The sequence below is a fragment of the Helianthus annuus genome, chromosome 5, assembly GCF_002127325.2.
Source record: "Helianthus annuus cultivar XRQ/B chromosome 5, HanXRQr2.0-SUNRISE, whole genome shotgun sequence".
In the NCBI taxonomy this organism is placed as follows: domain Eukaryota; kingdom Viridiplantae; phylum Streptophyta; class Magnoliopsida; order Asterales; family Asteraceae; genus Helianthus; species Helianthus annuus.
In genome coordinates this window covers 132455359-132482305 of record NC_035437.2, presented here as the reverse complement: position 1 = coordinate 132482305, position 26947 = coordinate 132455359, and the positions used below count along the sequence as shown (strand labels likewise).

General features: G+C 36.7%; 1 protein-coding gene and 2 long non-coding RNA genes across 10 annotated transcripts; 2 read left to right on the top strand and 1 right to left on the bottom strand.

Annotated features, from left to right (window-relative positions):
• Positions 1–866: 866 nt before the first annotated feature.
• On the top strand, positions 867–8347 carry LOC110941340. 8 transcript variants are annotated; one of them, XR_002594019.2, is made up of 15 exons: positions 867–1096; positions 1175–1296; positions 1660–1834; positions 2401–2461; positions 2582–2674; positions 2778–2846; positions 3144–3235; positions 3349–3415; positions 4364–5759; positions 5836–5931; positions 6149–6242; positions 6636–6724; positions 7041–7698; positions 7799–7875; positions 8112–8347. It is a non-coding gene; the product is annotated as an uncharacterized LOC110941340 (long non-coding RNA). The 8 variants fall into 8 exon arrangements; XR_002594023.2 differs by having other exon boundaries at positions 5836–5950; XR_002594022.2 differs by lacking the exon at positions 6636–6724 and having other exon boundaries at positions 868–1096; positions 5887–5931.
• Positions 8348–12421: 4074 nt separating this feature from the next.
• On the bottom strand, positions 12422–16469 carry LOC110941341 (putative receptor protein kinase ZmPK1). Its single transcript, XM_022182966.2, has 3 exons — positions 15537–16469; positions 15197–15344; positions 12422–13860 (listed from the first exon to the last, which is right to left on the bottom strand). The coding sequence occupies exons 1-3, from the start codon at positions 16441–16443 to the stop codon at positions 12531–12533; spliced, it is 2385 nt and encodes a 794-aa protein (XP_022038658.1). The 5' UTR covers positions 16444–16469; the 3' UTR covers positions 12422–12530.
• A 1409-nt stretch (positions 16470–17878) lies between these two features.
• On the top strand, positions 17879–25154 carry LOC110939180. The gene is made up of 3 exons (XR_002592042.2): positions 17879–18016; positions 18498–18563; positions 25088–25154. It is a non-coding gene; the product is annotated as an uncharacterized LOC110939180 (long non-coding RNA).
• The last annotated feature ends 1793 nt before the right edge of the window (positions 25155–26947 follow it).

Genomic DNA, 26947 nt, shown 5'->3' with positions numbered 1-26947 from the left:
AAAGCATTAGAAACTGACACATGTCCAAAAAAGGTTTTCATTTATTAGTATAGAAAGATGTTATGTAAAGCATTAATACTTCATCTTAACGCGTACATTATTCAAATACTCATCCTCTTTATCTCTTTCTATACATAGATACAGTGGTGCACTGCCCCCCAATGTTTCGGTTAGAAGTCTAAAATTTTCGATTTTTCGTCCGAAAATTTTAAAATTATATAGGATTCCCCCCCCCTCGAAACTATGGGTCAAGCTCCGCCACTGCATATATATATATATGGGTAAGGTTCATGCGAGAACCACCTTTATTGCGAGAACCGCGAGAACCAATGTAAACACAACCTAAATAGCAAAAAAAAAAAACCTAACCCCCCACCCCCCAAGCTAAAATGCAAAAAACTAAACCCACAAAAAACCTAAAAAAATCTAAAAAATCAAAAAAACACACAAATTTTTTTTTAGTATTTTTTACATTAAAATCGCTACTTTTAGTAGCAAAAAAATTAAAAATTTAAAAAAATTCTTTTTTTTTGCTACTAAAAGTAGCGATTTTTTCAAAAAAAAATGTTAAAAATATTTTTTTATGTGTTTTTTTAGCTATTTTTAGGTATTTTTAGTTGTGTTCACATTGGTTTTCGTAGTTCTCGCAATAAAGGGTGGTTTCTAACGGATCATTCTCCTATATATCTATAATCTATAATACTATATAATACATCTCCTTAGGATTAATATGTAATTTTACCCCTTAATTTTAAGATGGCACATCAAGAGTCTTGCTTGTTCCCTCATCTTTCGTCCCTTTCTCCCAATTTTACCCTCAATTCATTGTCAGTCGCACACAAATTCTTCACTTATTCAATACAATTTCATTTCAGATTAAAACCTTTCAACTTTCTTCAATCGAAATAACCCCCAATCAATTCTGAACACTAAAATTAATTGAAACCCTTTCAACTTTCTTCAATTAAAACTTTCGTGAAATGTTACCATGGCGATTAAAGGAGTATTTCAAGGGGCAATACCCTATTGAAGATGCTAAACCCACACTCTCTCACCACCACTGGTTTCAGAATTGCCTCATGCCGTCTTCATTCACGTATCAAACTCAGTTTCTCATCTACTTTCTTCAATTTCAACTTCTTGATGTTTAATCCTGATTTGTTTGCTTATGCAGGGTGTTTATTCACGAGGGAAGATACATTCCGAGCTTATTTTCACAACTCGAAAGACCCTCTCTCTCAATGTTTGAAGATTGCCGGAGCTTCGCCGGAGAAACCCTCTTGCTCTCCATCGTCGGTATACCCTTCTTTTAGTTGTTTATCATATGTTTCGTCTCTCCATTTTATAAACATACAAAAGCTTGTTTGAATTAAAGTGGCAAACAAAAATGTAACAGTAATAAGGCTGGTCAGGTCAGATGTAGTCGGGTCAAGGTCCGTTTGGGTCAAAGTCAAGTGTAGTCGGGTCATAGGCATATAAATGGCGGTCCAGGTACAATAAAGGAAGTAAGGAACATGTTTAGAGTGAAGGGTGGCCGGTTGTTTGTTTCTTTACCTCGAGTTAATGTTCGAGGCGGATATGAATGAACGTTCGTGTACAGGTTATTTTTATTGGTATTAAAGTGTTAACCTACTCTGGTTATACGTGGTTGGTATAAAGAGAGAGAGAAACGGGAGTGACAGAGAGGGAGAAGTAGGGAAGCGGTCGGTGGTTTCTGAAGGCAATCGGATCTTCTTCCCAATCAATGAAAAAAGAAGGTTGCGGAGGCGGCGTCTAGGAGTTCGGATTTCTTTCCTCCGGCCATCTGACTGACGTTCAGCTGTTGTAGTTCCAGGTATCTCTTACTTTTAAGTGATTCAAACTTACTGTTTTGATGTTTTTCATATCGTATACCCTGTCATGTTTGGGCGATTTTAAGAAACAAAAGTTATATGATAGCTGGTAGTCGTATTTGTTTTCTTCTGATTATTTTTTTGTCTCTTTACCATAAACTGTTGCAGTGAAGTTGATAGCAAAGCATGGTAAAAGTGAAAAAGGCATTCAATCTGAGACAACAAATTGAGCTACTAATGATGTTTATATATATAATTTATCAATAACTCTGTGTTGGGGGTGTAACTCATCTGATGCCTACCCTTTGTTTGTCTAAACGTAACTCTGTTTTCGCAATGTTTTTAAAATCATTGTTAGCGATAGGAGGGTGATGGTGTTTACTGGATGCATATTACTGTTGTTTATACTTCATAGGCAGTTAGATTATATATTACAAAAGGCACTTGTGCTGTAATATAGAGTCCTAAAAACTCTTTTATGAACTTATTCTAGGAAGTTCTCTTTTATGAACATTATGTTTCACACTATCATAATGTTCTTTTATATCACGAAATATTCATGCTGCAGGGATGTGTAATGCACTTGTTGATCAAGTGGATCATAGCAAGAGGAAGAACTTTTTGATCAAGTATGTTTTTATTGACTTACCTTTTATGCCATTTTATTCTGTTAAATAATTTTTATTTTTCTTTTTCTTAAACCTAGGTTCTGTTAAATAATGTTTTCTTTTTCTTTTTCTAAAACCTAGGTTGGTGATTGTTTGGGTACTCTACTTAAGACCTTTAAGGCTCCATTTTTGCCTTTATTTGATGAATTATTACCGTACTTGATGCCTATGTGGGTGAGTTTCTTACTTTCATCATATTTTTGTGTTCACTTCTCAATTATAGTTGTTTTGCAAATTCTGTCTGGATGCATGCCTTTAATATGGGATGTTACTTTAGGGCAATGATAGGACCGATGAGGATTAGTCTTTTTTGCAAATTCACCGTGATAGTATTAATGTTGCTCAGGTAATTTAGTCTTTCTTTATCGTATATATCAAATTAATATGTTCTTAAACCAGTGGCGGACCAAGAAATCTTTTGCTTGGGGTGCGTATGAGGTGTTCAACCATATTTTCAAAGGGTACGGTCGGGTTTTTTGTCTAAAATGTGTAACTAAATTTTATTTTTCAAGGGATGTGACCGCCCACCTTGGCCAAAGGGTGGGTCCGCCCCTGTCTTAAACATGATGTTTTTTAGCAAGTATGATTTGTTGGACAACTACGTGATAATTCTAATGTTATAAATCCTGTTTTATTTGGTCAGATTGTTCCTGCATGGCTAAACTGATTGCCAATAAAAGATGACTTGATTGAGGCTAAAGTTGTGCATGATCAGCTTTGCTCAATGGTGGAAAGGTATAGTCTGAAATTTCAAACGAGACTCGAGAACATAAGTTGTCCATTAAATTCTTTAAAATTAATTAGCGCGTTAAATATGAATTGTTTCATTCTTATTGAATTGTATTCAGGTCTGATGGAGAATTGTTAGGGCTTAACCATCAGTATCTTCCAAAGATAGTTGGAGTATTTGCAGATGTACATATATCCACACTCAAATAATTTTTTATTAATTTTATTTTTTCATCTAGAATTCTCTAATAACTAGGGTCGTTCAAATCGCTCGCCGCTCGTCGCTCGCTCGACGCTCGTTCGAAAATTGCTCGGAAAATGCTCGTTCGATTTGACGCTCGGTTGTAAGTGAGCCGCTCTGCTCGGTTCGGTTTGTAAACGAGCCAAGCATGAGCAAAGGTCCGATCGGCTCGGTTCGGCTCGAATTATTATTTTAATTAGTATATATATACATATACACATACATCTATAAACATGTATATACACAAATATAAATTATACATAAATATACACACATACACCTATATATACACACACTTACACATACATATATACTTAAATATAAATTAAATTTATAGTTTTATATGTACCAATCTATTAGATTTTGGTCAACTATATACAAATTTACAACTATATCTATACGTACTAGCCCAATCACGCTAATAAAAATTTAAAATCAAAACTAAAAGTTAAACCCTGAACCTAAACGACAGTTTGTTCATCGCCTCAATGTTTCATGTTGTTACCCTAAGTCGATCGTCTCCTGCTCTCAACGTAATTGTTCGTGCAATATGATCATCGCCTCGTCAGCCACAACATTGTTATTTATAAGAAAAATATTATGCCATGAAATGTGCATGTTTTTAAAGACATAAAAACTTGAGACCCAACATTGTCACTATTTTTCAGCAAATTTAAATTGGGCGACACGGTTGTCCAAATCGCTCGAATTTCGCTCGACGCTCGCTCGAAATTTTTACTGCTCGAAAAATGCTCGCTTGATTTGATGCTCGGTTTTAAATGAGCCGTTCCGCTCGGTTCGGTTTGAAAACGAGCCAAGCACGAGCAAAGGTCCGCTCGGTTCGGCTCGGCTCGTGAACAGCCCTACTAATAACCATGACTTTCACGTATTAGGTTCTTTCTGCTGGTAAAGATTTAGCTTCTGAAGAGACCGCTACTCGAATGATCAATCTTCCGAGGCAGCTTCAGCAAACATTACCACCATCTGCCATGGCATCAACTTTGTCATCGTTACAACCTCAACAACTTGCTCTTCAATCCGTTCTCTCATCCTAGAGGTTTATAAAATCATATCTTTATTCATCTGTTTGGGGTGTGTATTATTTGTTTTTATCCACAATATATAATTGAAATTGAGTTTTGCATGCATTATATTCATACCCATATTATCAACTCCGCCGCAACGCGCGGGTTCCCCACTAGTATATTAAAAAGGAGAAGTGATGTACAAAGTTGTAATTTTACATAACGTACAAACTTTAGAACAATATGTACAAGAAAATAAAGCCTTTAAAATTACATCTTTTCCAAAATTTTAAGACACCTTAAGGGTGTTTTAGGAATTTCATCCATGGAATAACCCTAAAATTAACTCCAGTCAATTGGAATCGTTTCTTCTCCTCACGACCCTCTATGTCTTTGTTATCATCGTTTGGACTTTGGAGGACATGAAATAGCGAGAACAAAGAGAAGGGACTGAGCGTAGACCTCTGGCAACCGATGATAACAAAGCAATAAGTTGTTTTCTAAAAGCTTAGCCAAACATGCCCGAAATCTCCGATCATTGGGATTTGAACAGTTGCGACGGCGGTGTATTCTTCATCAGAATCGGTAGGGCTGGGGTAAGTTTTCGGGTTCGATTGTTCTTCTCCGGTAACTATCAGTTGGTGGTTGTGGGGTTTTTCCGCCGGAGTTCGTTCATGTTTGCTATATATCTATTGTTTGTAACGAAGAATACAGAGAGAGGGGAGCAGGCCAAGGGCCCTCCGGCTGGCAACGGCGAAATCGATGACTTCTACGCTACTAATGTTACGGCTATCTCCTCTTAATTTTGTTTAATTTGATATTTCAATCTTTTAAATATGCTGTTAGTTTTGTTTTTTTCACCCGACTGGTTTTTTTTTTTTAATTCGACTGGTTATTTGTTTTCAATGAATTACTAATAATGAATGTATTAGGTCTCCTATTCATGCCTACCATTTGTTTAATGAAATTCTTATGTGAAGAATAGGTGATGATGTATAAAGTTTGTTGCAGTGGTTGAAGAATTTTACAAGCAACTTCATTCTGGCTAGGCTTCTCTGTCCTTATCATTGTTTTTTTAATTATAACCTTTTTATTGCATCTCAATAATTTCATGCTAAAACTGGAAAACGGTCTAGCGAGCTAGGACTTCAGCGACGCTTCAGGGATGTTTTGGGGATTCTGTGGTGGATGAAATGACGGTGTGCCAACAGGTCCTGGTTGGCGTTGATGGTTTTGGCGGCGGTGGTGATTGGTGTCAGTTGAGGTTTGTATTTTAAGTTTTTGATTTCGATTCCACAATTAGAAGCTGATTGTTTTGATTTAAACGATGACACTAATAGTTCTGATCCCAATCTTGCTGCTAAGAACAAACTTGATTTGATGAAAAGCAGTTCGGCTTCGAGAAAAGAGATTGATTTGGAAAACAACATCAAAGCGTATGCTCATCCCTCTCAGGTTTTATTAGAAAGTTTTTAATATCAGAATGCATTATCGCACAATTTTGAAGCCCATTTTTATTAGTTCTTGATCTATTTGAAAGAAAATCTTTATGATTTATAAATTCAAGCACTATACAAATTATACCTTATTACATCAAGATTTTAAAATGACATTCCACTTTTTTTTTTTTTGTATAAACTTACATTCCCACAGCAAATTTTGAAGCTGCAAACAAAAGATGATTAGGGATAGAATTTCGCAGTGGTTAGTGGGACAACGACGTCCAGAAAAGGTTCCAATGAATTAGGTAAGTATCAAAATTTTTCTTCCTGTTCCGATTCTGAAGCATGTCCACCGTTCTCGTTACTTAGATTTACGATGATGTGTTAGCTGGATATAATATAGAGGTGGCAAAATGGGAAGGTTTGCCGGTTGGGTAATGAGTCAAAACACGTTTTAAGTCGAAGTGAGTTGTGTTCAATTGACCCAAAATTCTTTTTATTGACTATTTTTACAGTTCTTTCATTATATAGTTTGTAAATGAAATGATTTAAGGGGGCTTTATGCATTAAAAAATACACTTTGGGTGACTCCCCTTTCATTTGACCAGTTTTCTAACCTTTGGCTTTATTTTGGAAAAAGATGGGTTATTTGTAAACACTTTTTCCGTTGGCTTGATGAAATCGTTTATCTTATGTAGATGTGCAAAATAGCAAGTCGGGTGGGTTGAGGCTTCAGGCAACGGGCTTAGCTAGGATTGGCTCAAAACGGGTCAAATTGGGTTGACATGTAGGCTGTAGCACTATTATCCAATATTTTTTACTTATAAAGTAACTTGTTGTTCTGATGTAGGATATGGTTTTGGTTTTTGTTTTTTTATTATATATATCTATATATATACTGCTTTCGTTGATTACTTGTGGCTGTTAAAGTAAATGCTAAAAAATTCTTGAAACGGTAAACAAAACATTAGACTCGAAAAATATACTCCAAAATTGAGGAAGAAGCAAAAAACGGTTGGTTAGTCCAATATATACGTGTGTTTTTGTGTTGAAATTTTGGATCAAAAGAAGTTGATTTTGAATCTGTTTGCTTTGTGATGCAGAACTTCTATATACAAGTGCTCATCTGATTCTCTCCACTCTCTGCTTAAAGTTCATTCTGTATTGAATGCGCAATTATATTGGTGTACCGTACTCATTGAATGTATTGCATGTGCAACCTGGTACAACATTCCTTCACTTCACCATTAGCCATGTTTGAAGAGTGTCTTTTCCCTCTTGTTGATGGACTGTTCCAAGCATACAATGCTAATGTTCTAGCCTATGGCCAGGTATAGCGGTGCAAACGAGCCGAGCTACTCGCGAGGTACTCGAGCTCGGCTCGAAAAAAAGTCCGATCGAGTCGAGCTTGAACGAGCCTAAAAACAAGCTCGTTTAGTAAACGAGCCCACGAGCCCGAGCCCGAGCTTCGCTTATCGAGCTCAAGCCGGCTCGCAAGCCGAATCGAGGTTTCTGTTTATATATTTTTTTATTGATATATTAAACATTAAATATATAATTATATAAAAATAATTACCATTTATATAAATATAAAAAATAACTAAATTATATTTATAATAATAATTATAATTAATATAAATTAATTAATAAATACTAAACGAGTCGAGCCCGAGTCGAGCTTGAGCTTGAAATTGCGTGTTCAACAAGATTGAATCTTTACAGCATCAACTAGAGTTCCAATTGCGTGTCTCTTTCATTGAGGTGTGTTGAAGTAAACTTTTCTTTTGGCATATGTAAAACTGTAAATATTTTTTTGTCAAAAGTCTAACTAAATGACTTTCATGTGAATATTATAAAACAGGACGTATGTGACTTGTTGGATAACAAATGGGTAGAATGGGCAAACATCAACCGGAATCGAGTGTATACTAAACCCAGGTTAATTTTTAGTTGCCTTTGTACTTTTCATGGAGTGTATACTAAACCCAGGTTAATTTTTTTTAAGTGTCGAAGTGAATTAAATGGAACAAAAGTTCTTTTAATAATGATATTGTCGTATATGTGGAATGCAATCCACTAGAATTTGTATTTTCCATTGGTTTTTTTTTTCCTTTTTTTTCCAACAACGATTTGGTGGTTAATAACATGTATAAAATCATATTTTTTTGTTTCAGTTTCCCAGGTGGAATATGAAGTTCTAAACTTGCATGATCCGGAACATGCTCAGATCACTGTTTTCAGGCACTGTGGACTCTCATTTTTTTGGAATCCTTGTAAAAACGTTGAGATCATGTGTTGTACTTGTTAAAGATCATTACCCAACCCGGCTTGGGTGTTTACTTGTTATATGGCCCCCTCCTGTTGCCCGAGTCATAATTCAAACTCTATTCCAAGTTAGCATGTTTGATTTTGTACCTTTTTCACATCACCATTTCTTGTTCGCAATCATCGCAGAAAAAGGACAGAAACATAAAGGTTGATATTGATATTATTGATGACAATTTTGACCTGTTTACAACTGTGAGTTGTTTTATTTCTAAATGCTCAAATGGGGTAACCTAAAAAAGACCTGTGTAGAAGGAAACATGTCTAATAGGTGTCGTATTAGAAAATTATTTCTATAAATAAATTACGTGAAACCCGCCGCTCAACGTCCCGCCAGAAAACGTAATAAAAATATTTTTTATGTGTTTTTTTAGCTATTTTTAGGTATTTTTAGTTGTGTTCACATTGGTTTTCGTAGTTCTCGCAATAAAGGGTGGTTTCTAACGGATCATTCTCCTATATATATATATATATATATATAGAGAGAGAGAGAGAGAGAGAGAGAGAAAAATAGTGTAAGAATAAGGTATAGAGGTGTGAGAATAGTGGGAGGCTAAAAGAATTCTGACATTTGATAATTAAAAGATTGTGACACCAGAATTATTATGTGGCTGAACTGTATTGTGAGCTCAACTCAAGAGACAAGTCGAGTGCTTCGTTGACTTTGTAGTGGTTGAATCGCATAAGCTCCTCCATATGCCACAAACTGATCGAGTTTAAAGAATGAGAGTTCACACGAGCTTCTCAACAATGGATGGTCAACTGCAAAATTAAACATCTCTAACGTATTTAATAATATTCTTTAGTTAACAATTTCATTTATAAAGCTTTTGAAAAAAACATCAAATGTTCATAGGCTAAATTCAAAATAAATATAAACTATAGCGGGATTTCTTTACGCTATGCGGTAGGAATTCGATCAGTATCAGCTCGTTCGGTACGTTGCCCACACTTGTTATAGCAACCAAAAAAGTCTTGATATGTCCAAAAGAATATGAACATGTTATTAACATACAATTGGAAACCATAAATCTAATACCGGTACCGGTTCTGATAATACTACTACCGATGTTGTTCGGTCAGAACTGGTTCGTCACAATATTGGTATGATACCGGCACTCATATGACTTACTATGCCAAAAAAACACTTTATTTTGAATACAATTATAATACCCCATATTTTTTAACACACAAATTTAATAAGGGAAGTTATACATAGTTTGAGGTTGTAATTATGGATTAGTTTGATAAATGTAAAAAATGATAAATCATCTAAAAGCGGCGTTTGAAAGTCGAACGACTAAAATTGTCATTAGTGTAAAGTTAAGTCGAGGGACCAAAATGTCATTTATTAAAACTTTGTCATTACTGGTTGTAAATGTAACAAAACATAGAAAATTTACATGGTTCATCGTAACAAATTAAGAAAATCTCACATTGGTTGTGACAAGGAGAGATTCCCGGTTCATAATGAATAGTTTGTCTCTTAAATCAATGATGCATTTTAGGCGAATTGGTTGTGGAGTAAATGAAAACTCTACAATTAAGCATGCTCAAGTGGAAGCACTACTAGGTTGCGTGACCTCCTAGGAAGTTTTCATCGGGGAAACCAAAAACTAATTAGTGAGTTCTTTGACGGGCAACCCATCGGGAGAAAAACAAACAATATTGGTGGTACAAGAGATCGGATGTTACAGTAAACCCCACCCCCTACAATCTGTTATGCAAGCTGTCTTGCACTTTTTGCATACGAGCCGTTGTTTCACCCATGGATTTGGGATCACCAAGCGTAACGGTTCCCCTTAAGGTCCTTGATGGTCTCCGGCAGATCCAATAAATTAGAAGGCTTGGGTGCTCACTTTTCTTTGCCCATTCTCTCATCTCAAGAGAGAGAAAATAGAGAGCAAAACCCATTACTGAGAGTCTTTCGCGTTCTAAATGCTTTTCAAGTGTGGTATAGTGGGTATGCTTTGTAACGCAAGTGCATTCGAATTAATACTCCTGAAACTCGAGAGTTTCATTATAGAGAGTATGTGGTGCGGAGCGGAACTTGTGGAGGGCCTTAAGTAGCCTAGTGTATGAAGGCACGTTTATGCCAACGAAAACCTTATCCGAACACTTGACATAAATTATCTGATTATTAAAATTAGGTAAAGTATACATTACGGTTCATAATGCAGCTATTTTGACCAGAATGTTGACTACCACATTATGGACCATAATATCCACAATGTGGTACGTAATGTGTCTTTTATCGAAACTTCAAAGTCATTCATTTAGGCTTTTACAAATAATTGATGTATATTTAAATAGGTATTCATCATGGTATGATAATTCGATTCACTTTAGTATGTTTAGTGATGTATTGTAAATAATACCTAGTTTTCGGGTGTAAATTCCACGTATTTGTATATGTTTTACATCAAATCTGATATCAACAGGTAACTATTATCGAAAGTTTAGTGCTTTGCAGGTTTTCATGGTAAACGAGAAGATTTGGATAAAATAAAACATGAAGTAGTTGGAATAGGAGAAGAACAAGAAAAACGTTGAGGGTATTACCCGTACACATCTTGGAAAGTACAACGCGTACATGTTGCCAACATAATAAAGTCAGAAACCGTAATAGTGACCCAATCAACAAGGGTACAACCCGTACACATTAAAGGGTACGCGTTGTATGCAGTTCAAAAACTCTAATTTCGCCACCATCAACAAGGGTACGACCCTTATGCATTACGACCCATACGCATGAAGATCTAGATCTAACCTCGTAGATAGCGATTGCTAGTATTCCGGGTTCTTTCTTTATAGTTTTCTTGTCTCTAAACTTGTTAATCATGATGTTTGTAGTGTTTGGTTTGCTAAACATCTTTATAAATGTCCGGATGCGATGATTCGTAGAATGATTTGATGTTTGATTTTTTTTATGTAGTATGATTCCAGTAGCTTGTTATGGATTGAATCTTATGATATGTATGAATGCATGTTGGGTATTGATTGTGATGTTAAGTTATGTGGTTGAGTTGGTCTTTCTTTGAAGTTATGCGTGCTTGATATGTTTTCTTGAATTTATAGGTTTTATTGATGTCCAGGAATCTAGGGCTTGAGATGTTAACCAATAATAAACAAATTAAAGACATAATTTGTATAATGTGTAAGCTACCTACAAGAAGGATCAGATAAAAGAATCTGGAAACTAGTTAGGGCTTTCCAATTTGGTTGATCTTGATTAGTTCGTAAGTCGCAATGCTCATTGATCAGCCTCGAACCCAACCCAGAAACCCTAAGTCATAAGAATCTATAGTAAATCCCGCTTTACAAAACTCGGTGTTGAGGTGTGTCTATCGCTATTATTCCTTTTTGGTTAGGATTAACCTTAGTCTATATTTATCCATCATATCACTTCGTACACCATTGTCAACTTAGATAATGAGATAGTTCCAAAGACAATTTTTCTTGTTTTCATTCTTCATTCTTTGATGATTCAAACCTGTATAGTTATTATTTCCTATCCCTTTTTATTCTAAAACAATCTCTAATTACTTTATTAGTTGTTAATTCTGTTTCAACCATCCATCTCGTTCACATATGATATTGGTAGACAAACTTAATTTTAAAAGTCATCATGCATATGGATTGATACTCAGTAACTTATCTTAGCTATACTATATAACGATAGGTTCGCTTCTCAACGTATATAGTAAATATTTTAGGTGATTTACCTTTAGAACTAGTTTTAAAGATTTTATTTTAAAATATATGAATTTTTGTGGGTATTTATATTTGCTAATTTAAAGGTTAGTTATGTTATTTATATAATTTAAATTCCAATTCCGTTTGATAGTTATACTAACCAAACACATTATATGATTTCAAAGGAATTCTTTAAAACCCAATTTCAATTTCATTTCCAATTCCAATTCCAATTCCAATTTCATTTATTCCATGAAAGGAACACTACCAAAATGTAAAACTGAAACCAACCCATAATCAAATCGTATCCATGCGTAAAACCAAAAAAAACGAAACAAACCGGTTCCATCCACCGATAAACCAATGTCTCAGTTCGGTTCGCATTGACGATGAAACTTACATATACCGATTCGTGCGCATCCCTAGCTGTTTTGGACTACCAATAGATTTCGTTGGATTTATAAATGGAAATAATAATGCGTAGATGTTTTGATTCTCTTTTTAAATTTAAATTAAGTATACCAAAATAAGAAAAAGTTACACACAATGTGACATTTCATGAGTCATATATCCTATCCGTCGTTTTCCGGATGTAGAAGCCTGTTAACCACCCAACTCATTGTGGGTCGAACCTCCATATCATCCTCTGCGCATTGCAATGCAATTCTTACCAGATTTTCCATCATCTCTTGATCAAACTCGCCGCGTATCAAACCATCTACGACATCCTCAACCCACCCACTTCCATCACCATCTCTCACTCTGTCCCTCACCCACTCGACCACACCGAGCTCAAGGTCACCATCTTCATGGTCAGCCCGTTGCTTCTTCCCTCCTGGGCCCCGACCCGTTATCATCTCCAAAACCACCACTCCGTAGCTATACACATCCACTTTCGATGTAATTGGAAGCTTGAACACCCATTCGGGTGCCATGTAGCCTCGAGTCCCCCTAATTGTTGAGAATCTTGATTTCTTGATGTCACCTCTATCCAATAGTTTTGAAAGCCCGAAATCCCCAACTTTAGGATTATAGTTTCCATCCAACAATATGTTGTGAGGCTTCACATCACAATGAAGGACCCATTCCAAGCACTCTTCGTGTAAATATGCCAATCCTTTTGCTGTACCTTTTACGATTTCAAAAATGATGTCCCAATCTAGCTTCCCATCGCGTAACTTTTCAGCCAACGACCCGTTTTCCATGTACTCATAAACGATAAGTCTATGTGGTCCTTCAGCACAATAACCCCAGGTTTCGATTAAATTCATGTGGTTCAGTCGCCCAATTGTGCTAATTTCCGCTTGAAATTCAATTTCATTTTGCTTGTTAGCCATGCTCTTGAGCTTTTTAATTGCTGCAACTCTGTTATCGGCTAATATTCCTTTATACACAACGCTAGCGCCCCCTCGTCCGATCTCATCGCTAAAGTTACACGAAGCCTTCTTCAGCTCGCGATATGTGAACTTTCTGAATGGTGTTACAGCTGGTGAATAACTTTGATCTGCTGAAACCGGGCTTTTACGTGTCTTGATCCAGAAAAAGATGATGCAAATGATCTCGATAAACGCGATGACACATCCGATTATGAGCAAGAGTCGAAGTATCTTGTTATCCAGTTTATTTTCGTAGGATCTTATAATGGGTGTGACTGTTGTTCCTGAGCAATGAAAGTTGGATTTGTTCATGGGTTTTTGCTTAAAAGATGAAACAAATGTTTTTGGTAGTTTGATATACATCGAATTGTAGAATCCCATTTGGTATCCGTTATACAGAAAAGTCTTAATGTAGCAATAATAGGTTCGAACATCATCAACAACGTATCCAAATTGGAAACCTTTGCAAGCACAATCGTTTAAGCAATCGATTTTGCAAGCCTCAAGGGTGTAGTTTTCGTGGTACCTGAAAAAAATTCAAAAGAAATGAAAAATGAATAGTATTTATACAAGTATTTTTTTATACCAAATATAAAATAGTATTTATACACGTATTAGATAAATATTAGACCATATGTAGTGCGTATTATGGTAATGCCCCTTCTGTGGGAGTTATGTGATACGTGGCATTAAGGCACTCTCTTCAAGATCACGTCCCTTAATTTCTTCATTAGCGTTTTCACAATCACGCCAACACCATTTTTCTGAAGATCACGCCCAAGGACGAGGTGTACGAGGCATTATGGGGCGTGATCTTTGCCACTTCACGCCTAAGCATATTACCCACTATACATGGTTTTATAATCAAAACTACAATTTGACTCTTTATGGTTTTGATACCCGATTGCACATTGAAATTATATGGGGTTGGGATCTAAAATGGTTAACCGATTGAATTGGGTTGTATCGGATTGTTCAACCGGGTTACTAGTTAACCCGTATAATTATATAAAATACAAATTAATCTAAAAAAAATAATCCAATCTCATTTAGGATTTATATAACCGGTCATGACTTTATTTAAAAAAACAACTATTTTCTTTTAAATATTAAGGGTGGAGGGAGTGGTCACCCCTTGGTGAGTGTTTAAACAATTTTCTAGCCAATAATGTCATTCTACGTCAAACCTCACTCCACTCCTCATTTTCCACTCAATCATTAGCAATGATCAAACATATGGAGAGTGGTAAACAATTTTTTTAAAGAAGATAAATTTACGATTGGTTGAAAGAGGTTGGGACCCACCATTATCACTCTCCCTCACCCACATCTCTCCTCTTCACCCTCGGTGAATACCCACCGATTTTAGCCCTCATCACTCACCGAAGGGGTGGCAATGGTTCTCCACGCGGCAAACGCCCCTCACCGCTCCACTCACCGAACCCACTCCGCCCACCCTAAACATTTTCATTACTTATAAACAATATAATATTGGACGACACTTCCAATAGTGATGGAATATTGGAAAGGAAGGTACTATGTTAGTTATTGGATATATTTAATGTCAATACGACCTTAATTAATATCGTATTCTATTACAATTTAAAAATAAAATTATAAGATAATACAAACGGGCTCAACAGTTTGAACCGGTAAAACCGAATTTACCGCCGATACATAAGGAATACGGTATTTTGATTTTACCGCCATTTATCGTACCTGGCCATGTTCAATATCCGGCATTACCAGCCGGTTCATACGTATTTAAGACCTTGATTATAATGACAAACTTCAATAATAGATATAATAAAAAAAAGCAACTAATAATACCTATAATAGCTAATAAACTAAATTAACAGTACCGGATATCGTAGCCGTAGAATTCGACATATCGAAGCTCGACAAAATCTTCGTCTTCAGGTCTGCAAATTTGAAAATCGGGTTCACATCCGTAACTCCAATCTTTGGAATTCACCATCTTGTAACCATGTAAACAGGTGCATGTCCTTCCTGCAGTCACAATTTTTTTCTCTACTAGTTATAACTAGATATTCAACTCATTTTTTATAAAAAAAAACACCCAAATTTATATATAAACATCCAACAAATTCTAGTGACTAAGGTCACATGTTTACCCCTGGAAAAAAAAAGCTCGTATTATATATAATAATCTAATAAATCTAACAAATTCTAGTCCTATACCTGAATCTTGAGAGTAAGTACACAGACTATTTTGTCCACAAACACCATGAATCCTGCAAGAATGAGAAATAGCTTGCCATTGAACCACCCATTCCCTTGTTGCTCCATTCTCAACCAGACTATACACTCTTAGATTACCATCCATATCAATCTTCATCATTCGTTGCGGCCCATATCCGAAATCCGCAGACAAGAACCCCAACCCATCCGTAGAGTTAAACCGACCCTCCGAATCAAGACTGGCTCTTTCGCTATATAAATACTGGTACCTCCCAACTTGCCAAGAAAGCAAACCGGGATCAGGCCAGAAAACGGTAGTCGTTTTGTGACTATCATAACAAAGGCGAAGAACGCTATCAGTATCGAAAAACAGCCTATAGAAACCAGAAGAATAGTTTGTAGAACTTCTTGAAGAAACAAGTTGTGTGTTCTTGGTTAACAGTTGGTTTGGAAGAAGGGTATCTGTTGGATAATCAAAGCTTTGCCAAACAGGGTTTTCTTGTTCGTGGAGAATAAGGTTACCGGTGTTATAAAGTTGTAATTTTATGGAAGATGAATTCAATTTTATTTGAGTTGACCATATGATGTATCTACCGGCATCTGTTAGAACAAGATTACCATCTTTTTGTAGTGAGAACTTTGAGTGTTTTCCGTTTACCGGTTCGTCTCGGTTCGCCATCCAGACCACGGTGGACGGATGGTCAGAAAACCAGATGGCGAAACAGTAAGCGTTGTCTCCGACTTTGTGAAAACCTGCAGTGAAAAGGCGGTTTGGGGAGAGTAAAATGTCATCGGTGTTTTCGACTGATAGAGATGAACCGGGAGTTAGGCCATGGATGGGAAAGTAGAAGAAGAACAAGAAAAAGGTAATATGGTGATAAAGAAGAACATGAAATGTTGCAGCCATGAGAAAGATAATGTGAAATGACAAATAAAACAAGAGTGCTTATTGATGATATACTCTTTGTAAAAGATTTTTATTATTTATATAAAACAGAATGTTAAAGAGATCTAAAGGACCCTGATCACAGGCTTAGACTGGGCGTTCCACCATAAGTAACATGGGCTATATATAAAGCGTTACTTTACCCATTACGATTTAACTAATCTATACTATATAAAATCTGATTTGAAACACATGTCATTTAACGAGGGTATTAATAATTTATTAATAAATTTTAAATTTTAAATTAAAAGATTTAAATATTATATTAGAATTTTATTTAAATTGTAAATCTAAAGTCTAAAATGTGTTTTAAATCTAATCTATAATTTATGGATTTAATTTTGATTTGAAATTGTTAAACAAAAACATTTTATTAATAAAAATTTAGATAAAGTAAAGATAAGAAATGTAACCGTATACGTATACGTAAAAAAAGTTGAAATATAATAAAAGTTGTTTATGCTTGGGAATCAAATCCATATGTTTTCTTTTTTCTTTTTTCCCTTGATATTGTTGAAAGTGAAGTGTTATAATTTATTTTATTTATAGTTTTTAATCGAATCTATACGAAGTGTCATAAATTATTTTTTATAGTTTTTAATTGAATCTATACAATATTACAAGTGTAGATGGACGTTTTGCCCAACTAACTCTAAGACCAACTGTACTGGGGCGTGTTCCCCCCTTGATACCGCCGGAAAACGCCGGCACCCCCATTATGGTAGGCGTTTCCGGGCGTTTTTTTTCGGAAAAAAATCAGGTTGGCGTTGTTTAAATAACGCTGGAACTTCATTTCTTTGTCCAATGATACCTTGCCATGTGTGTATAATATTTGTGTGTGTTTATAATCAGTTTAAAAAAAAAAACAAAAGAAGAGGAAGAAGAGAATGATTTAATTTCTATGTTTTTTTTAAAGTTGCAAGTGGTGGGGAAGAAGAAAGGAAGAAGAAGAAGAAGAAGGTAGTGGGGTCAAAAAGAAGAAGGGGTAAAGAAAGTGGGACTTTGTAATTTTTTTATGTTTTAAATAATGTAATTTTTTTATGTTTTAATTTATGTTTCAAAAAGAGAATGATTTAATTTCTGGGTTTTAAATAGTGTAATTTTTTTATTTTCTGTTTTTTATTTTAGGTTTTTATGTTTTAAATTAAAAAAAAAATGTAACACCCCGAAAAATATTAATGTTATACCTTAATAAAAAAAAAATATAAATACTAGTAGTAAGTTAAGGTAAAAGACTAGGAAAGATAACCTAGTTAGTAGAGTTCTTAACATAACATGACCAAAAACCCTTGTTTTATAACCCATGTTAAATTGAGGGACCAAATGTGTCAATTCTGGAACTTAATTTATTACTAGTGAAATAACACACCAAACACACACCTAAGTGTGTGTTTGATCGACCAGAACCAGGAAACAAGAGGGGATTTCCCTCAAACCCTAAAATTCACCAAAATTCATCAATTGAAGGTGCAAATCGAGTCCAAATTGAAATCTGAATATAGATTTGTGATCACCTTGACTAAGGGATCGTAAGGTATGTAAAATTTCATGACTTGGTTCTACCTTAGATTTTGGATAAAATCATAGGATTCAAATCTGGTCATGCATGATGTTTGTTTTAATTGAAATAGTGTATAAGGATGAACTCTAGTAGATTCCTTGCTGAAATTTTGTTTAATTATTGCAAAATTCATGATCACCATTAGAGGTGATATGTGGGTTTTGTAGAAAGGTATGAAACATTAGGATTTGGATGTGTCCTAGAGTAATTCAAGCTTTATGAACAAAATTCAGAGATTATTGGTGTAATGATTTAGCAAAATTGCCTATGTTGATGTTTATCATGGCTAAATGATGAATGTTAAGCTTAGTTATAAATTGTAAGGAAACATGCACACAAGATGTTTGATAAAATGCCTAAAAGACACTAATCGACACTAATGTGGTGTTGGTAAAGTAACAAGCTTAGTTATGAACCGAATGGTTCTAATGATAATTGGCTTGTATGTTTTTAGGCAATACGAGTGAGGCGTCGGGGAGTCAAGCCGGTACGGACGCTCGCTTAAAGGGAAAGCTTTAAGGTACGTAGTTAACGCTACTATAATGATGATGATATAGATTTCTTATTATTGGTCGCTAGTTTAAACAATTTAGAATCATGTTGGTTTGATTGCCTAAAATGATGGATTTCATAATGGCAGCCCCAAATGAGTAAATAATTGATGGGTACAAACCGGGTAACGGAAGTACCTCATCAGTAGTCCATAAACCCGGGTATGGGGTAATGGGAAGAATTGTAAAATCACGCAAACCGGTAATGGGAGCGTGTGTGTTGAAGCAAGGGATCCGAAATGGGTCGTACTTGTTGCGAAGGAATACTCCGTGCTGCACTTAGATGGCCGAAAAGTGCAGAAATCGGTACAAACGGGTCAAAACAGCAAGTAGGAGGAAAATGCAGAAGCCACCGTAAATTACGGTACCACCGTAATTTACGGTGGAGGCCAATTCATTACGGCAGTTTACTACTGCCTTACGGTAGAACCTTAAACATCCAGCTCTCACCGTAAATTACGGTGACCACCGTAATTTACGGTGGAGACCGGCTAGAAATGTTAAGTTTTGTGTAGGTTCATATTTGAACCCGATTTAAACGCACTTTTAATTATATGAAAATTGAGGGATTCTAACCTTGGTATTTTGTTAAATTTCCAGATTCCAAGTAAGTAAATCAAGCGGATGGTGATCAACACAAGGCTTAAGAACCGAACACTTTTAAGAAGATGATCTTCACTTTTGTTTTAGGAGTTCATTTTGTGAAAACTTTTGTAATGAAAGAATTACTTATGTGTCCTTAAAGTTTAGTGGTAGTTTTCAAATACTTATGTATTAAACGTTTTAAATGACTATGGTCTTTCTTATCTAGTTGCTTAAAATATGACTTATTTTAAGTAGAGTGTTACATGTTGGTATTCAGAGCTAAGGTTAAAGAGAATTGTGTTCGGTTCAAGGCTTGATCAACATCCGGTAAGAATTTACTTAAAGTAAATTAAATTTAAAAAGATTAAAAAGGGTAACGATTCATTGTGTATGGGAGGAGTATAGTGATATACTCGAACCCGGGAAGTACACTTAGTATGGATGATAAGGCAAAGTTATATACTTGGCCGGAAAATAAGTACGAAGTCTCATGTAAGAGCATGAGAGCGATTGAACAAGATTATTTAATGGATCATTTTAACATTTCAGTAAGAAGATGTCGGGAGGTGCTAGTAACAATGTTCTATCCCTCACTACCGACGAGTTGAAAGAGAAGATTGCCGAGGAAGTTGGTAGGGCCATCGAAGTCAGTCTACCAAGATTTGTGGAAAGAATGCAAAACACCTTACTTTCGACTATGGAAGAAAGAATTGGTGAACTAAGAGAAGATCTTACAGGTGATAGGGGCAAAGCTAAGGAAAAGAAGGGTTGTTCTTACAACAAGTTTATGGCGTGCAAGCCCCCGGTTTTCAATGGAGAGGTAGATCCAATTGCTTGTCAAAGGTGGATAAGCGATATTGAAGGTGTTTTCGAACGAACGCATTGTGATGAAAGTGACTTTGTGGCGTATGGAACTGGCCAACTTAGAGGCCAAGCCAAGGATTGGTGGGACAACCTCAGAAACGAAAGGGGTGTTGAAACAATAAGGGCGATGACTTGGGAAGCTTTCAAAGTACCATTCCTCAAACATCACAGCCCCAAGGCGGTGATAAATAAGATAAAGGAAGAATTCATGCAATTGAGGCAAAAGGGTGAAACCGTTGATAAGATTACGGGAATGTTCATGGATAAGCTCAAGTTTTGTGATGACTTGGTCAAAACTGAAGAACAGAAAATTTATTATTATCACACCATACTTAGGGCTGAATATAGGGAGTTCATGACTCCCTCACATTATGAAAGCCTTACCGATATAATCAATGCGGCGCGGGAACGCGAGATTGAACTGAAAAGGCAAGTTGAAAGAGGTGAAAGGAGGGCCTTGGATGAAAACCCGAGTCCCACAAAGAAGCCGAAGGTAGCTGAATCTTCGAAGAAAGGAAGTGCAAAAGGAGGATCTCCGAGTTGCAAAACATGTGGACGCACTCATAAAGGTGAATGCTATTTCAAGAACAAACCTTGCGTGGCATGTGGCAAGATAGGGCATGGGGTTGCAAATTGCCCCGACAAAGTAACGGTGTGCTATAAATGTTACCAACCGGGTCATAAAAAGTCAGAATGTCCGGAATTGGTGGGAAAGAAGGAGAGTGCCGACTCTAGGGATGAGACCCCAAAGGCTAAGGCAAGGTCGTTCCAAATCACTGCTGCGGAAGCAAAAATGGAACCCGACGTGGTTACAGGTATATTTACTATAAATTCGATTCCCGCACGTGTTTTATTTGATACAGGTGCGAATAAGTCTTTTGTTTCACATAGATTTATTCAAAACCCCATGTTTACATTAACAAAATTACCTATGCCAATGGAAGTAGAAGTAGGTAATAACAAATGTTTTCTTGTTTGTGATGTATGTCGGGAATGCAAATTGAATATCGATGACGAGGAATACTCCATTGATTTAATACCCATGTCCATGGGTGAATTTCAAGTGGTCGTCGGAATGGATTGGCTATCCCGCTACCATGCTAAGGTGATATGCTTACGTAAGGAGATACATCTAACGTCTCCGAGCGGAAGGCGTGTCATCATTTATGGGGAGAAGGCTTGTAATCCCGTGATATGCTCAATTGTAGAAGCCCGCAAGTGTATACTACACGGGTGTAAGGCATATCTAACTTATGTGCGGGACGTCGAAAAAGAAATGCCCAAAATTGAAGACGTGCCTGTGGTGCGTGATTTTAAAGATGTCTTCCCCGAGGATCTCCCGGGAATACCACCAGAGCGAGAAATAGAGTTCGGGATTGAACTAACCCCGGGTGCTAAACCGGTTGCTAAGGCTCCGTACAGGTTGGCACCTTCAGAACTGCAAGAGTTAATGTCTCAGTTGCAAGATTTACTAGAGAAAGGATTCATCCGGCCTAGCGTGTCTCCTTGGGGGGCTCCCGTGCTATTTGTAAAGAAGAAAGACGGGAGCATGCGAATGTGTATTGATTACCGGGAGTTAAACAAACTCACGGTAAAGAATCGATACCCACTCCCGAGAATTGACGATTTATTCGATCAATTACAAGGCGCTAGCTGGTTTTCAAAAATCGATTTGAGATCGGGTTACCACCAATTGAGGGTGAAGGAGAGCGATGTACCGAAAACGGCATTCCGGACACGATACGGACACTTCGAGTTTCTCGTAATGTCGTTCGGATTAACGAATGCGCCCGCGGCCTTCATGGATCTCATGAACCGGGTATGCAAGCCGATGCTCGATAGATCGGTGATTGTTTTCATAGACGACATCCTCGTTTATTCAAGAAACGAGGCGGAGCACGCTGACCATTTACGAGAAGTATTGGAAGTATTAAGGTGGGAAAGATTGTATGCTAAATTCTCAAAATGCGCCTTCTGGTTACGAGAGGTGCAATTCCTAGGGCACGTCATAAGTGCCAAAGGAATATTTGTGGATCCGTCGAAGGTGGAAGCGGTGTCAAAATGGAACCCTCCAAAGAATCCATCCGAGATTAGGAGTTTCTTGGGGTTGGCAGGTTACTATCGGAGATTCATTCAGGATTTCTCCAAGATTGCAACGCCGTTGACCAAATTGACCCGCAAGAATGAGAAGTTCGTCTGGGGAAGCGACCAAGAAAAGGCATTTCAGACATTAAAGGAAAAATTAACCTGTGCGCCGGTGTTGACTTTACCGGATGGTACGGAGGATATGGTAGTTTACTCGGATGCATCGCACCTAGGCCTTGGGTGCGTACTAATGCAAAGGGGAAGGGTGATCGCCTACGCCTCTAGGCAACTTAAGCCGCATGAAACAAAGTACCCAACTCATGATCTCGAGTTGGCAGCCGTGGTCTTTGCCTTGAAAATCTGGAGGCATTACTTGTATGGTGTGAAAAGTACTATTTTCACTGACCATAAAAGTTTGAAGTACTTTTTCGATCAAAAAGAGTTAAATATGAGGCAGAGACGCTGGTTAGAAGTGGTGAAGGACTACGACTGCGAGATCCACTACCACCCCGGAAAGGCTAATGTGGTGGCGGATGCCCTTAGCCGAAAGGACGAATGCGTTCCAATACGAATACGATCTATGCAGTTAGTAGTAACTTCAGGCTTGCTCGACCGAATTCGAGAAGCCCAAACCGAAGCGTTAAGGGAAGAGAATTGGAAGAAAGAACGCATAAAAGGGATGGTAAAAGACCTTACGGAAGGAAGTAATGGGATGAAATGCCGAAATGATCGGATTTGGGTCCCAAACACATGTGGTGTTAAGAGTCTTTTGCTTGACGAGGCACATAAGTCTCGCTATTCGATCCATCCCGGGGCAACTAAGATGTATAGGGACTTGAAGCAAAACTATTGGTGGCCGGGGATGAAAAGGGATGTGGCTAAATACGTGGAGAAATGTTTGACTTGCTTACAAGTCAAAGCGGAGCATCAAAAACCTTACGGCAAGTTGCAACCATTAGATATTCCGGTTTGGAAGTGGGAACAAATTACAATGGACCTGCTAACCAAGCTGCCCAGAACTAGCCGTGGTTTCGATGCCATTTGGGTAGTGGTGGATAGACTAACCAAAAGTGCCCATTTCATCCCTATCCGAGAAACTTATACGTCAGAGAAGATGTCAGAAGTGTACACTAATGAGATAATAGCACGCCACGGAGTGCCGATATCCATCGTGTCCGATAGGGATACCCGGTTCACTTCAAATTTTTGGCGCGATTTCCAAAAACAAATGGGAACCAAATTGTTTCTTAGCACCGCGTACCATCCTCAGACGGATGGTCAAAGTGAAAGAACAATACAAACGTTGGGAGATATGTTACGGGCGTGCATAATTGACTTCGGGGGTAGTTGGGATATTCACCTACCGTTGGTTGAATTCTCATATAATAACAGTTACCACGCAAGCATCGGCATGGCACCGTATGAATTGCTATACGGAAGGAAGTGTCGAACTCCGGTATGTTGGGGTGAGGTTGGTCCGCGTGAACTTGAACATAAAGATGTAATCGGACTTACGAACCAAAAGATCGATATAGTCCGAGCCCACCTAAGGGCGGCCCAAAATCGACAAAAGGCGTATGCGGACAAACGAAAAAGACCGATTGAGTTCCAAGTTGGTGATAAGGTTATGTTGAAGGTATCACCATGGAAAGGAATAATCCGGTTTAGAAAAAGGGGGAAATTAAGCCCAAGGTTTATTGGGCCCTTCAAAATCATCGAGCGAGTCGGTAGGGTGGCTTACCGTCTCGAATTGCCCCCAGAATTGAGTGGGATACATAGTACGTTCCATGTATCACATCTCCGGAAATGTCTAGCTGACGAAACCGCGTATATTCGTTATGACGACATCGAGATAGATAATAGTCTCAACTATGCGGTGAGACCTATTGCGATTCTAGACCGTAAGGTGAAAAGCCTAAGGAACAAGATGATCTATCAAGTAAAAGTCAAATGGGAACACCGAAAAGGATCGGACACCACTTGGGAGTCTGAAGAGGAAATGAAACGACTACACCCTACACTTTTCGGTACGTATAAGAACTTCTGTCATATACATAAACAGGTTTCGGGGACGAAACCCTCTTTAAGGGGGGGGTGGACTTGTAACACCCCGAAAAATATTAATGTTATACCTTAATAAAAAAAAATATAAATACTAGTAGTAAGTTAAGGTAAAAGACTAGGAAAGATAACCTAGTTAGTAGAGTTCTTAACATAACATGACCAAAAACCCTTGTTTTATAACCCATGTTAAATTGAGGGACCAAATGTGTCAATTCTGGAACTTAATTTATTACTAGTGAAATAACACACCAAACACACACCTAAGTGTGTGTTTGATCGACCAGAACCAGGAAACAAGAGGGGATTTCCCTCAAACCCTAAAATTCACCAAAATTCATCAATTGAAGGTGCAAATCGAGTCCAAATTGAAATCTGAATATAGATTTGTGATCACCTTGACTAAGGGATCGTAAGGTATGTAAAATTTCATGACTTGGTTCTACCTTAGATTTTGGATAAAATCATAGGATTCAAATCTGGTCATGCATGATGTTTGTTTTAATTGAAATAGTGTATAAGGATGAACTCTAGTAGATTCCTTGCTGAAATTTTGTTTAATTATTGCAAAATTCATGATCACCATTAGAGGTCATATGTGGGTTTTGTAGAAAGGTATGAAACATTAGGATTTGGATGTGTCCTAGAGTAATTCAAGCTTTATGAACAAAATTCAGAGATTATTGGTGTAATGATTTAGCAAAATTGCCTATGTTGATGTTTATCATGGCTAAATGATGAATGTTAAGCTTAGTTATAAATTGTAAGGAAACATGCACACAAGATGTTTGATAAAATGCCTAAAAGACACTAATCGACACTAATGTGGTGTTGGTAAAGTAACAAGCTTAGTTATGAACCGAATGGTTCTAATGATAATTGGCTTGTATGTTTTTAGGCAATACGAGTGAGGCGTCGGGGAGTCAAGCCGGTACGGACGCTCGCTTAAAGGGAAAGCTTTAAGGTACGTAGTTAACGCTACTATAATGATGATGATATAGATTTCTTATTATTGGTCGCTAGTTTAAACAATTTAGAATCATGTTGGTTTGATTGCCTAAAATGATGGATTTCATAATGGCAGCCCCAAATGAGTAAATAATTGATGGGTACAAACCGGGTAACGGAAGTACCTCATCAGTAGTCCATAAACCCGGGTATGGGGTAATGGGAAGAATTGTAAAATCACGCAAACCGGTAATGGGAGCGTGTGTGTTGAAGCAAGGGATCCGAAATGGGTCGTACTTGTTGCGAAGGAATACTCCGTGCTGCACTTAGATGGCCGAAAAGTGCAGAAATCGGTACAAACGGGTCAAAACAGCAAGTAGGAGGAAAATGCAGAAGCCACCGTAAATTACGGTACCACCGTAATTTACGGTGGAGGCCAATTCATTACGGCAGTTTACTACTGCCTTACGGTAGAACCTTAAACATCCAGCTCTCACCGTAAATTACGGTGACCACCGTAATTTACGGTGGAGACCGGCTAGAAATGTTAAGTTTTGTGTAGGTTCATATTTGAACCCGATTTAAACGCACTTTTAATTATATGAAAATTGAGGGATTCTAACCTTGGTATTTTGTTAAATTTCCAGATTCCAAGTAAGTAAATCAAGCGGATGGTGATCAACACAAGGCTTAAGAACCGAACACTTTTAAGAAGATGATCTTCACTTTTGTTTTAGGAGTTCATTTTGTGAAAACTTTTGTAATGAAAGAATTACTTATGTGTCCTTAAAGTTTAGTGGTAGTTTTCAAATACTTATGTATTAAACGTTTTAAATGACTATGGTCTTTCTTATCTAGTTGCTTAAAATATGACTTATTTTAAGTAGAGTGTTACAAAAAATTATTGAGAAATGATTGAATGGGGGTTATTGGCATAATGCCCCACTACGCCACTTTTGCTACAATGCCCCAACGCTGACTAGGATGCCACATGTCAGATAATGCCCCATGGTGGGGGCATTATGTTTGTTCACCACTACACATGGTCTAAGTAGAAACTATGATAATACATAAACAACTCTATCTTTTGTTTTAACTATGAGTAAGGACGGTCATGTAACCATTTACCCTACTCTTTACATGTGGAAGTGGGAAACAAGGCATTAAGTGTACTTTATGTTTTCTTTTACTCAAAAGAAATCACTTTAGGGACACTTTTCATCATATTAGGTCATCTCTTATAGATAATTATTATTTTAATTTAATCTCTTCTAATTAATTATAGATAATCCTCCTACAAAATATTATTTAATTTAATATCTTATATTATAGATAACTCTCCTACTAAATATTATTAGTTTAATATCTTATGAATAATTATTATTTAGTTTAATCTCCTTCTCATTTATAATATTATTTGTTTGAATTAATTATATTTGAACGTTTTGTTTAGTTTGGTATAAAATAAATTTTACAAAACTTAAAATAAAATTAACTAATATTATTTATCATTTATACATTTATGAAGTTTTAAATAAAGGGTTAAATTGATTGAGACTTCGTTAACAAATTTTACAACAACAGAATAATCTATTTTTATCACGAAAACCAAACTTTGTATTAATATATAAATATTTTTATTTTCACTGTATAAAATTACATTTACTCGATCCATGTAACACATGAGGTTTTTTAAGATATAACTTTTTATTATTTGATATATAAAATTAGATTTACTCAATTCGTACAATACATGGGATTTTTAAGGATATATATATTTTTTTTATTATTTAGTACAGAAAATTACATT

What these genes read in the sequence shown, in the direction of transcription:
- LOC110941341 (XM_022182966.2), bottom strand. Translation starts at nt 16,443, where the DNA reads ATGGCTGCAACATTTCATGTTCTTCTTTATCACCATATTACCTTTTTC. An exon ending in TACTTACTCTCAAGATTCAG is followed by an intron (nt 15,345 to 15,536) that starts GTATAGGACTAG and finishes TTGTGACTGCAG; the next exon opens with GAAGGACATGCACCTGTTTA. An exon ending in TTCTACGGCTACGATATCCG is followed by an intron (nt 13,861 to 15,196) that starts GTACTGTTAATT and finishes AATTTTTTTCAG; the next exon opens with GTACCACGAAAACTACACCC.